The following is a 13,420-nucleotide window of genomic DNA, read 5'->3' as shown; positions in this document are numbered from 1 at the left end:
TCATATCTTCCTCCTTGGATAGTCCTAACAGGGCAGCAAGTGGCTCCAATTAGAGGTTGTGATCTCCGACCACCACAATATTTGGATCAATTCCCTTCCTGGGTTTCCAATTATCAATGATGTTTTTCACCTTAGTAATAGTCAGACCACCCCCTATTGTCAACATTGCATTCCAATGGTTAATTTCAATATAAAGTCCCTGTACATCCAAACTATCGCAGGCTATATGGTTGAATGAAACATTGAAGCAGGAGTCCAGCCACACAGTGAACCCACAGCTGGGTCACCCTTGCTTGCCTTGCACTGCTGATACTTCATAACATGCAAATTCCGGAAGGTGCGTTTGACCATGTCTCCTGAAAGCATATTTGATGTTCCCTTATAAAACTACACCACTTTCTATCTGCCATGTTTTTGGATAGACCTGCTATATTCCAAGAAAGGATGCGCACATCGCGTGCAGCAAACGTTGCCCCCTGACAAGAGCTGGGCTATCCCTGGTGCATGCGAGGTGTGCAGCTGGTCATTCTACCTCATCACAGATTTCCCAAGCCATTGGACATATGACTAAGATCTGCCTTTTTCCAATATCTTTTTTCCAGAGTCTTCCCATTAGCAAACTGGAGGTGGTTGGGTGGATATTTCCTCATGGCACATACTGGCCATACCCATCTCTCACCCTGCCTACAGGCACATACTGGCCATACCCATCTCTCACCCTGCCTACAGCCGGCACCTAGACCACTAGGGTCTCTCTTCTGCCTCTGAGTGAACTCATGCCATAGAATAGGGAAGGACAGGATAACAAAAGGATTCTGCCTTGAAAAGTATAACAACTGTTTAAAAGTTACTTACTTGTGAAAGAGTTAGTTTGTAACTGTAACTCGGAGTGAAAAGTATAAACAAGGTTAATTTACTCACCTGTGAATTGGTTGTTCCTCTTTCCCAAAATTAATGCTCTTGGCTTCACTCATTATTTCAGAGAATAGGTGTATAAGTTCCCCAACTGGGTCTTGCTTCCCCCAACTTGCTCTATAGCCCTTTTAGAATAAGTCTGCCTTAGGCTTTACCTACCTAGAATAACATTGAGTCATTCATTAAGTGTAAATTTGGGGTTTGCATTCCCTGGTCTGTTTTATACAGATGCTAAAACAGTCTTAGGTCTCTACACACCTTTAAGTTGCTGGTAGCTCCAAGCAACTGTAATAGTATATTACAACATTATGTTTGACCTGGCGAGAATAGCTGTGTACCATTCTTAAAAAGTGTTCTTTAAGTGTAGCTGACGCTGTTCTGCCTGGGACAATCCTAAATTAGTGTAAAGAGTTCTTGCTCATCTTAGAATGTGTTCTACTGAGCTAAAAAGCAACTGCAATTGTATATTACGCAAAAAGATGTTACTCACCTAGTATAACTGTATGTTATCATAAAAGTAGTTATAGGTATATACTGTTCCTTGAATCTGTGTTCCACTATTCAGAAAAACATCCTGGTAACAGGGTTGGTTGATTATGTGATTTCTTTGCGGAGTGTCACTGCAAAACCGACAGGGTGCACTACCCTTGTATTATTCAAAGAAATCTCCCCATGAATAGAAGACGCCTATACTAAATGTGTATGATAAGGACCGACTTACCTAGAATTACTGTTAGTGTTCTGAACAAGCTCTATGCTTTGGTCTATGTACTTTAAAACATAGTGTGTTTTTATAATGTATTTATATGATCGAAGATAGTACATTTGTACCCAAGATGGTCTACTTGCATTTAAATAAACCCTTTATTTTTACAATACATAGTGTTTCAGTGTTTCTTTGGACCATGTGTGCTACAATGTCTTTGTACTGATTCTACAGCCCTCTCTCCCCCCTAAAATACGCCTGGCTGCTCTGTCTACACTACCATATACTCAGGTGGTACAGCCTTATGCTAAGAGTGGAGTCGTGTACTGTCTCAGTTGAATGGTTTTACTAAGCCCTTAGTTGGACTTCAGAAAAACTATCCTAACAGTTACCAAATCTATCCCATCATAAATGCAGCGTGTATATTCTGAAATGTAATTTTCAAACAAGAGCACCAATACTGAATCAGAGAACTTGGCTGTTTTGGATTCCATTCATGTCCCTCAGTCTTTCTTTGGAGTTTTCAACTGTTGATACTCACACACAATGAATAATTGAGAGAATGGTAGCCCTGCACGCAGTTCTCAATTTTCATGTTTCCTTCTATTACACATAGTCCGACCAGACCAAGAAAGAACATAATCAAGTCAGAGGCCTTCCACGTAATCCAAGTATAAGATCATAGTGATCATTGTGAAAAACCTCTAAATAATCCATTGTAACATGCATACGAATACAAAAGCATAATTTACTAAATGGAACAGAATCTGCATATAGAATATCATTCCATGGGCATGGCAAGCCAGAAAGCTTGATTCTGATAATTCTCACCTTTTATATCTCTGTGAATAATCTGGTTCTCATGGAGATACGATAGGCCACGCAGAAGTTGCTCCGTGTAGTTAATGATCACTGCTTCCTTAAAAGCTCCATATTTACTGAGCAAATGAGAAACTGATCCGCCTGAAAAATCGTGATCAATACATGTTAACCAGTGTTCAATTCACTTTTAACCAATACAAGGATATCTTAGCCTAACATGATTACATTGAATTATGAACACAAATGGTAAAAGCAAATGTATAAAAAGCAACACACCGCGCAAAGCGGCAAAAGCTGTGGCCCACCTTCTAAAGCAGGATCAGTTTAAATTGTTTACACAAGAGCCATTTTTGGGTCTGCCTCGTTGTGCAGTAAAACCGGCTGCACCGCTAGTTAAGTCAAAACTAAATGCTGGCTACCCTCACGCTATACAGCGATCTGCTGCTCTCGAGCTTAGTCCGCGCTTTAAATAAGTGAAATTCCCCGATATGGGGGAACTGAAAAACAGTTACAACGTAGGATCTGTTATTATTGGTGAAAAGATAAATCTATTGTGGCACAGAAACAAATCTTAGGTTTATGCAACATCACTGGCTAGGTACAGTTTTCACCCTACAAATGAATTTGCAAGGCATAGAAAAAAATATATATATTTGTCTCAAATGACCTTTTCTTGAATACAGCATATAAGGACAATAGCAAGCTTTCGGTTCACATTAGATGAGGCCCAAATTCTCAGATAACTAGAATAGAGGAGAATAACCTGCAATGGCATAGGAGCACCAAAAAGGCCAACCTCTGTTTTGCTGTTCTCGGCAATCTACTAAATGCATATACTATGCCAAGGCATTTTTTCATTAAAAAAATAAATCCGAAAAAGCATACAAAAAGAACATGCATACATGTACTTGAACAGCAGGATGAATTTAGGTTTAAATAGTAAATCTTCTATACAATTCAATTCCCGAGTACATTTAGAATTTTCCTGAATTTCATATGAGATGGATTTGACCATTGTGAATTTCAGCTGCAATCACAAGTATTGACTGGTTATATGGAACAAGTTAATTTCTTGTAACTCCTGTTCTCCGGCATTGGTATCTTTCATGGATTCACATGCTTTTGCATATTCCCCGTCATGAGGCTTGGAATCCTCAGTAACATTAAAGCAGTTTACCTTTACATTTTTAAACTGTCACTTTAGTGCTCTATTATAGTCATTTTGGGTCATATTGCCCACTGATAATTAGACGGTTACCCTCGGCTCAACTCCGGGTGGCCATCTTCAGATTTGGCAGCACACGTAATGTGGCAGAATGAGCCAAGAAGAGCCAGAGAGGGGTAGAAGGGAGGGGAGGGTTGCATGTTAATCCATGAAAGATACCAATGCTGGAGAACAGGTGTTATAGGTACGTAACTTATTCCTTCTCCAATATTGGATCTTTCATGGATTCACATGCTTTTGAAGATTATACAGCAATACACAACCAATCGGATGAGGCATAGCTCAAAAGAAGCCATTAGTTCACCTCTGGAACACTCCCCTAATGCGAATAGGTTGCGAAGCACTGCCTGGCCGACACAGGTCTCCTCCCTGGAATCCCTATGAATGTAGTACAACCTTGTGAAGGTATGGACAGACCACCACGTGGCTGCACTGCATATGACAAGCAGGGGGAAACCAGACAGGAACACTGTAGTAGAAGCCACGGCTCTCGTTGAGCGCGCTCTTGGTCTTCCTGGTAGGGGCTTGTTGGCCAGACGATGGCAGTGGGAAATGCAAGCCGACATCCATCTTGCCATGGAAGACTTTGAAAGGTCATAGCCCTTGGCGGTAGGTCCAAAAGCAACAAACAGTTGGGATGCCTTTCGGAACTCCTGTGTGCGTGCCACATAGAACTTGAGGGCCCGTGCAACACTAGAGAATGTAAGGATTTCTCTGCTGGAGACAGAGGAGAGCCAAACACCACTGGTACGATTAGAGGTTCATTCAGGTGGACTGATGAAGGGACCTTGGGCATGAAGGAAGGGTTTGTATGCAGAACCACCTTTGAGAGACTGCAGTCTTCCAGGGGATACATTTCAAGGGGTCTGTGAAGAGGCTGAAATGGCGGTCCCATTAGCTTTGAGAGAAGCACATTGAGTTCCTATGCTGGAGCAGGGGCTTGAACAGGGGATTGTGTCACGCAAAACAGCTATTAGGACATTTTTTCTGAAGTCCAACTAAGGGCTTAGTAAAACCATTCAACCGAGACAGTACAAGACTCCACTCTTGTATCACCTGAGTTCAGGGTAGCGTTGAGAAAACAGTCACGCTCATCTTAGGAGGGTGAAAGGGCTGTAAAATCCGTACAAAGAAATTGTATTATACATATGGTCCAAAGAAACACTGACACACTAGGTATTGTAAAAATAAAGGGTTTATTTTATATACAAGCAGACCAAGAGACTCTTGGGAAAGTACTATCAAAGCATACAAAAAACAAAAACACAACACCATGCTTTAAATACACAGATCAAAGCACTAACAGTTTCTCTAAGGGGTGGGAGGGTGAGACCATGGATTACTTTCAGTAATACAAAGGTAGTAGAGCCCGTCAGTTACAGTGACACTCAACAAGGGAATCACAGTTAACCAAGAGCTCTTTACACTAATTGTGGATGCTCCAGGTAACCCAAGGTCAGCTAAACCTAAAGTAAAACTTTTCAGGAATGGCACACAGCTACTCTAGGCAGGTAAGACCTAATGTTATATTCAATTACAGTTACTTTTTTAAATCAGTGGAACACAGAGTGAGATGAGCAATAACTAACTTGTTTTAGGATGGCACACAGCTAACACAAGATAAGTAAAACCTATATAACCTGGAAGCTGAAGAGGTAGTTGACTACTGGAACCCTTGTTTCCTGCCTTCACAGAAACTCTGGAGCCTTGTAGGCGAATCCACAGGATTCCCACCAAAGATAAAAATCACACAAGGGAATTGCCTGCCCTGCATGTCAGGGGACAGAACAAGAAAGGGGAAGAAACACTGAAATGGCAGAAAACTACGACAGGGGCCATTTTGGTAAAATAAGCACCAATGGGTGCCTTTACCGGTGCTGTCCAAGTTGTCAAAGAGGATAACTTTTAAAAGACACTATGGAGTCTCTTAAATATGACACCCATAAAAAGAGTAAAAGACTCATGTGGAAAAAGATTCTCACTCACTGAGGTATAGGTAAAAATAATCTACCAGTCCAGCAAAAATTTCAGGGGTTGACACAGGTAAGGAAGCTTTATCATTGATATGAAAATCCTACCCAACAGCCCCTTGAGGAAATCCTTCACCAGCTTATGTGACCAAAGGGAAGGCAGATTTGAGGTACATGTGTAGTGTGAAATGGCTGCCAAATGTACCTTGATAGACTAGAAGACAAAGCCAGCTTTTGCTGGCGACAGGAGGTATGACGAGACTTGAGCTGCCTGAACGTTTAAAGGATATAGGGGTTGAGTTGCACACCATGTTAAACGGTTCCACTTGGTCCTATAGCAGGAGAGCGTATATTGAGTTCTTGCCACCATGGATTCGTTTGCAGTCTAACGGCAGCAGAATACTTTCAAATTCTACGATGGCAGCTTCTCGAACATGTCAGAGGAGTGTGATGAATCCGATGGATTCACTGTTTTCCTGGTGGTGACCACTTCCCATGTGGTTAGGGATCGGCAGCCGCTACACAATACCGACCCAAGGGGCGGATGTGTGAGGGAGGATAACATGGGAGGAGACAACTTCTAGGGAGATATCCTCACTTCATTGGATGGTATCCCACATTTGCCCATGAGAAAGACCCCCTGATACCAATACCCTAATGGCATATTGCCATGCATCTGTCTCCCCTTTAGGGAAAATAGTCTTAGGTAGAGGGCAGCCATTGGCTGGGGGCAGTATGACGCCGAGCTCATTGATTGATTCATAGGTGAAAGACAGTTTAGAAACAAAACAAACTTTTCTTTCACTGAGGATTCCCAGCATGATGACGGGAATATTTATGAGCATGTGAATCCATGCCAGACCCCATGCTGGAGAAAACCACAGATTGGACTGCAGACATGGACAGGCATTTCAATGATCTAAAGGAAGTAATCAACAGCACCTGTCCTGGCCACCCCAAATTACACGCAGGAGCTTTACATTTTCTCACACTCAAACAGTACTCGCACATAAGAACACAATGGGCCACAAGCCTCTGGCCTATTACAGCGGCCCACTTGACTCTGTGATGCAGGGGTAGTTTGCGTGTGAACAAGCTCTTGCTGCTGCAGCCTTTGCAACCGAAAAAAGTTCAAGAATTGTAATGGGGTGCTGAGTAACACTATATGTAAAACACTCATTTGCAATCTTGGATTGCTCAAAGTCCACTGTCACCACACAAGGGGCATCTGCCTATGAGATTATACTATCAAGCTCACACAACCGCGTTGTAAGGTGTACAACCGTAAACCCAGCCATGCTCCTCCCACAATCATGAATTGGGAGGAGGTGCACTCAATGTTTTTATTAATTCAACAGTTTGATTCAGAGAATAAAGCTTTTTTTTTCAAAGAGATATTTTAGGAGCTCCTGATCAGATCTTGGCTACAAGATTATAGAACAGTGTAAGGGAACGCAGGGCAAAATCAGGGCACACTTTCAACAATATGATTGGTAAACAATTTATAACAAAACAAATTATTCAAGTTCCAAAGTGGAAAAACATCAAATATTTATATTAATAATTTGTGCAAAAAAGAAATTAAATTGGTAAAAAATGACATCTCATTATTGAAAGTAAATTAGCAAGTATTACCATACAAACGCCTGTAAGTTTCTTGGCATGAGAAATGAACTTAACATGAGTGAGGTTAACCAATAGTAAAAACAATTGTTAGTATCAAAAGCAATTAAATTCTTAGGTTTTTCTAGAAATCAGATATCACAGTAGGCACAAATCTTTACAGTTCTTCGACAGAGATGATCTTTGTACCAGTCATCGTCCATTTGTTTTACTACACGTTTCGGGCCAATGTGCCCTTCAGTTAAGGATACCTTAGGGAATATTTTAATTTCTAAAAGTAAGCATAATGTGCATCAGTGTCATGTATACCACTTAATTTTCAATATAATCAATGTTTAAATATAACAGATCAGTCGTTCTATGTCACTGACCTTAAGGTGTGTGCGACCACAATTAGTGGTGTGCTGCATACATATTCGGCAGTCCAATCGCTGTTTCTGCCAGTAAAAATTAAAGTCATGAGTGTTGAAAGGTGACATCTAAATTGTTCTCATGTGGGACTAGTTGCTAAAATCAGCGCTGGGTTGCACATGGAGAAGGGGAAAATGTCAGCTGCACAGTGTGTCTCATTGTCCTCATAGTAGGCGATATTGACTCACCTATTTTCCAAAGTCATTGATATAATGGTTGGGTATTGGCTGTGGTCATCTTCCTTTTTAAAAACACCCAGTTCGAGTGCTTTTTGGCTCTCTGGTAATCCAGCAAAGCTTGTCTGCAGACAAGGATGTGGTTTACGTTAGAGGATGGTATCTCTGAACTGTAATCTTAACGTTATTTGGCAGTTGTGAAACCATCTTGCAACTATTATGCGTTTTAAAGATATTCTGACGATCTGTACTCACCAGAATCTGGTGGTTGTCAAGGACGCCACTGCGTATGGACTGGGTAGAATCTGGGGCTCGGCTATGCAGGAAATGTTCCGATCTTGACAGACTTTCTAGAAGGAGAAATGTCCTGTTGTCACCTTTTGTCAGACATTTGAGGGTTTCGCCAATCTAACTGCTCGCTTTTGATTTCAATCATGTGTAGCTTACCTGCTCCTGCAGAGATCCTCGCAGACTCTTTCCTCGCCTTCCAGCGCGGTTGTCAAAATCATGCACAGCCAGAGATTTACAACAGCATTACTGCAATTTATGAGGGAGAACAAGACTATATTCCCACTGCTAAAGGTAGTCCCCTGGAAGAGGGCAAGATATTTTCTGTTGATGTTAGGCAGAATTCTAATTTCTGTGCTAATTCCCTTCAACCTTAGAGACCCCAAGCTCTTTTGCTGGACTTTAGGACTTTCTAATTTTCATCCTGGAGTGAGACAGACCTTTTTCCCACTCATGTATTTTGATCTGATTTGGATTATCTGTTAACTTTGTTTTTGGAGTCTGAAACTGCATAGGCATCTACTTTTTGTATGGTGACACAAAGCACCTTCAGTGCAGAGTCAGAGAAATCCCTTGGATTCTTCGTGAGTTTAAATACCTTTTCTTATGAGAACTACTGTTCCCAAGAATGGCAAAGTGAAATTGACTTTACTTACCTTTTATCTTTGTAGGTCCAGCACACACAATCCTATGTGGAGTGCTGGAGGGTTAATCAGTAGCCCCCTTTCCTATTTACTCATGTAACATTTTTTATGATACCCTCACTACTTTAAATGGCTGGTGGCAGTTTAATTTTCCTACCATTGTGCTTTTCTACCGCAGACGGAATCCTCAGCTGCAGTATAGGCGGGCTTCAGTACTGAAACCACCTCTGGCTCCAGTGTGTGGCAGGGCATGAAGCGAGGGAGGTGACCGAAACTCTGTCCTTAGTCTCCTTGGTAACCTGAATGCACCCAGTCGTGATTGGCATGCTGGCTGTCCTTGCAGGACAGCCACACTGCTGTTTGAGCGACGGCTAGGCTGTGCATGAATGGGAGAAACCTGCATAAAAGGCGAGGCTTCTTGAATGGAAGACAGAGTCAACCACTGGAAAAAACATCCGAAGGAATCGTGAAGAGAAGCTTGCTGCATCCTCCTGGACCTTTGAAGTGCCTAGTGATTTATAAATATCAATACTGTCCTAGTAATTGAAGTCACCCCAGGGTGAAGGAAGTGTGTATGACTGTTAGGGAGAATTCTCTTTAGGCTGAATTTCCTAACCTAGTTAGTCCCCCAGCAGCTTTGCTGGATTTCTGGAGTTGTTGTTTTTCCTGCCAAGAGTGAGACTCTTTTTTCTCCCACTCTTGGACATGATTTATGGTGTTCCTTTGACTGTTAATGTGTTTTATGGGCTATGGGGTCCTTTACTCAATAGGGTCTCATGTGTTTTTTTATTTTAATAGTTTTTATTGTTTTAAATATTGAGAATAATACAGATATAATCAAGATACAGACTTATTTGAAACAAGAACCATTAATAATTTACATAGTGAATATTTTTTTTTGATCAATTGCATTTGATTTTTTATATGACAAATTCTTTTGTTAAATTGGCTAACGTATATAATATGAACTATAGTAGGTTGTACCAATATTAAAATAAGTTGTATATAAATAATTGTATCTCTAGTCTGTAAAAAGTGATTTATATGAATGGATTCTAGAGAGAAGGGGGAAGACGTACAGGGAGACGTACAAGAGACACAAGAAACAGGAGGATGAAGGCTGGGGGGGGATGATGGGTATATGAAATTATTGCATAGAAATAATCTAATCATTTCTAATATTGTGTAGTTCAGGCAAATCAGTTTAAGTATAGACTTATAGCTTATGAGGAAGACATAAAAGTATAAATTCATGTACCATGAGCAGTTGCATTGAAACAATTAAGATACCTGGTGAAATAGTACCATTTAGCATTATATTTGGGAATTGTGTTTTGATTATTTGCCATGCACATTTCCAATTTATGAGTGTTACAAATATAGTTTCACCAAATTTTGGTAGATAGCAAAATTGAGTCTTTCCAGTTAGCTGTGATACATTTTAAAGCTATACAGATGAATAGATCATAAAGTCTAGCAGAGTCAGATGGGATATAAGTTGTAATTGCTATACTTCCTAAAAATATATTAACAGAAGTGAGAGGAACATCAACACCAAAGATCCATTTGAGAAACTTCCAGATTTCTTGGCAAAATTTAACAATATATGAACATTCAAAAAACATATGCATATACGTGGCGGGAGATATGCCACATGTCCAACATTTTGCATCATACTTCAGATTAGACTTAGCCAATTTGGCAGGAGTAATGAAAGCTCTATGAATGAAGAAATAATAATGTTGTGAAATATTAGCCAATACCGATATTTGTTTAATTTTAGAAAATAGGCGGAGCCAAATATGATCTTCAAATATGTAGCTTAAATCTAGTTCCCATTTCAGACGGATAGGGCAAATCTTAAAAGTTAAGGTGAGCAAATGATATATTTTTGAGGCTCTGACTTCGCCAACCATGGTAAGGTGTAGTAATCTAAAGGCGTCTGGAGTAACAATTTCATTAGAAAATTGGGCAAGTGCATCAAGACAAGAATTGGTTAAGTTAATGTAAAATTGAAAGTCCTTTTGAGGAATATTAAATGTGGTAGATAGTTGCTGGAAGGAGACGATATAAGGGCCATCTATAATGTGTTGGATAAATCTAATACCTTTTTGAATCCATGTTTTGCGATTCAGACTCTTATTATTAATTACTATGCTCTTATTGTGCCATAATAAAGGGGAAAGTTGCTTCTTTGGGGTCATAGTATGGGGAAAAAGAAATGTTTGTAGAGCTAATACTGATGCTTTCATAGGATCCAAAATATTTTTAGATGTTTAAATATGTATATATAATCAGAGATATTGTGTGGTTGAGCTACTTGTTTTTCCAGTGTACACCAAGTCGGGATGTCACCGGATATTGGATCCATGAACCATTGACGGGATTGTTTTATGAGAAATGCCGAGTGATAAGACTTAAAGTCTGGGAATTTAACACCCCCCATGTCATATGGAGCTTTTAGTTTAGTCAGAGCAATTCTTTTACTTTTGCCTTTTCCCCAAAGAAAATTAAGTAGTATAGAGTAAATGGATTTAAAGAAGGAAAGCGATAAAGGGACAGAGAGGAGCTGTAAATAGTATAGAATTATGGGAGAAAGCATCATCTTAATTGTGTCTAGACACCCACCAGGAGAGGTAGAGTGGAGACCATTTGGATGTTTGATACTTGAGGGTGTCCAGTAGTGTTATAGTGTTGAGTTTAATAGTTTCTGGGATAGTCGGGGCAAAACGAAGACCTAAATATTTAACTGAACTAGTGCACCATTTCAGACCAAAAATGTCAATGTTGTGTTTAAGACAATATGGATTTAAGGGCATAATTTCTGATTTCTGTACATTTAATTTGTAACCTGAGACTTGACCAAATTGCGATAGTGCATTCAAGAGGTTTGGAATGTGTAGTTTGGGGTTTTTAATTAAGATAGGAATATCATCTGCATATGCAGCTATTTTATTAATTGAGGCACCGACTTGAATACCCGGGATGTTTTTGTTGGATCTAATTAATTCTAGTAGCGGTTCAAGTGAGAGGATATATAGTAATGGTGAAAAGGGACATTCTTGACGCGTTCCTCTTAGTAGGGGAAATGTGGAGGAAGTCTGACCATTTAAGTAGATAGCAGATTTGGGGGCAGAATAAAGGAGTTTGTTTGACAAGAGATATGCATTTTTCACCACAGCCATGCCAGCGTAAAGTTTGAAACATACAATTCCAATCTACACGGTCAAAAGCTTTTTCAGCATCTAATGCAATGGCCGCATAGCCTTGAGTGTCTTTTTTGTCATTGGCTGCAATGTTGATGGCGTTTAGTAGTAGTCTGGCATTGGAGGATATGTTACGTCCTTTTACATAACCTGTTTGATCTGGTTATATTAGATTTGGGAGTGAGGATTCTATTCTGTTGGCTAGTATTTTGGCAAAAATGTTGCTTTCTATATTTATAAGGGAAATAGGTCGATAGTTGCTGGGAAGAGTAGGGTCTTTGTCAGGTTTTGGAAAGATGAGTAATGCTTCTGAAAAGGATGCAGAGGAACATTTTCGTGAAATAAAATATGAAAAAAGTTTTTTAAGTTTGGGGGTTAAGACTTGGGAAAACGTGTTGTAGAATTCAGTAGATAGTCCATCAGGGCCGGGTGCTTTAACTTTTCCGAAGCCATGGATGGCTTTGATAATCTCGATGGAGGAAATATCATTTTCAAGGCGAGATAAATCAATTTCAGGGTAGGTGGTTCGACTGATATTGTTCAAAAAGGAATCAATGTTATGCTTGGGGATGGCACATTCTGGAGTATAGGGATCGGTGTAAAATGTTCTAAAGCATTCTAGTATTTCATCAGACCGATGGTGCATTATGCCTGATTTGTCTTGGATGTGGGAGATTTGAACTTTCTTTTTTGGTTTTTAAATAGGAGGCAAGCATTTTACCAGCTTTGTTAGAAGTTTGATAAATCTTTGTTTTGTATTCAAGTATAGTACCCGCAGCTAGCTCTGATTTCTTTATTGATTTTAAAACGTATTTTAATAACTTGTCGTAGGTTTGCTGAATTTGTATCCGTATAGTAGTAGTGTTCTGCACGCTTGAGTTTAGAGAATAACTCATCAAGATGTTTTTTTCTAATTTTTTTATTCTTGCCCGAGAGGGCCATTATATGACCTCTAAGAACTGCTTTGAAAGCATCCCAATTATTAACAGTGGAGGTATCATGGTCTTGGTTGTCATTAAAGTATTGTTGAATGAAAGCATTAATGGATTGAATAGACTTTGAATCATTTAAGAGAAAATTATTGAGCTTCCATCTGGAAGCACCTTTGTTAATATCTGTAAGGGAGAAGGAAGTGACGACCGGAGCATGATCAGAGAATGATAATGTTGGATATTTTGGAGTCTATAATGGATCCAGATAGGGTTTTAGTAGCAAAGATATAGTCAAGGCGTGATAATGTGGTGAGGAGGGGAATGGAAGGTATAATCCAAATGTGTAGGATGCGATATCCTCCAAGAATCTATTAGTCCTGTTTCTCCTAAGCAGTTCACAAAGGATTTGTGAGTTTTGTTGGGTTTAAACATGCAGCTGGATTTTCGATCTAAAAAAGGATCTGGAACCCGATTGACATCTCCACACATTATCAAATTGGTG

The 13,420-nt window shown here is 39.8% G+C and overlaps 1 protein-coding gene across 2 annotated transcripts in view; it reads right to left on the bottom strand.

Annotated features, from left to right (window-relative positions):
- The window catches only part of MAP3K1 (mitogen-activated protein kinase kinase kinase 1), a 752,184-nt gene that overhangs the window by 80,987 nt on the left and 657,777 nt on the right, over positions 1–13,420 (bottom strand). For both annotated transcript variants that reach the window (XM_069627298.1, XM_069627297.1), the window contains exon 17: positions 2,453–2,584. In XM_069627298.1, coding sequence (XP_069483399.1) covers positions 2,453–2,584 — 132 coding nt within the window. The remainder of the gene's footprint in view (positions 1–2,452; positions 2,585–13,420) is intronic.

Source organism: Ambystoma mexicanum, chromosome 6p (assembly GCF_040938575.1).
Source record: "Ambystoma mexicanum isolate Mex_15411 chromosome 6p, UKY_AmexF1_1, whole genome shotgun sequence".
NCBI classification, from domain to species: domain Eukaryota; kingdom Metazoa; phylum Chordata; class Amphibia; order Caudata; family Ambystomatidae; genus Ambystoma; species Ambystoma mexicanum.
Note: the sequence above shows the minus strand (reverse complement) of the source record. Positions and strands in the feature narration are given on the sequence as shown.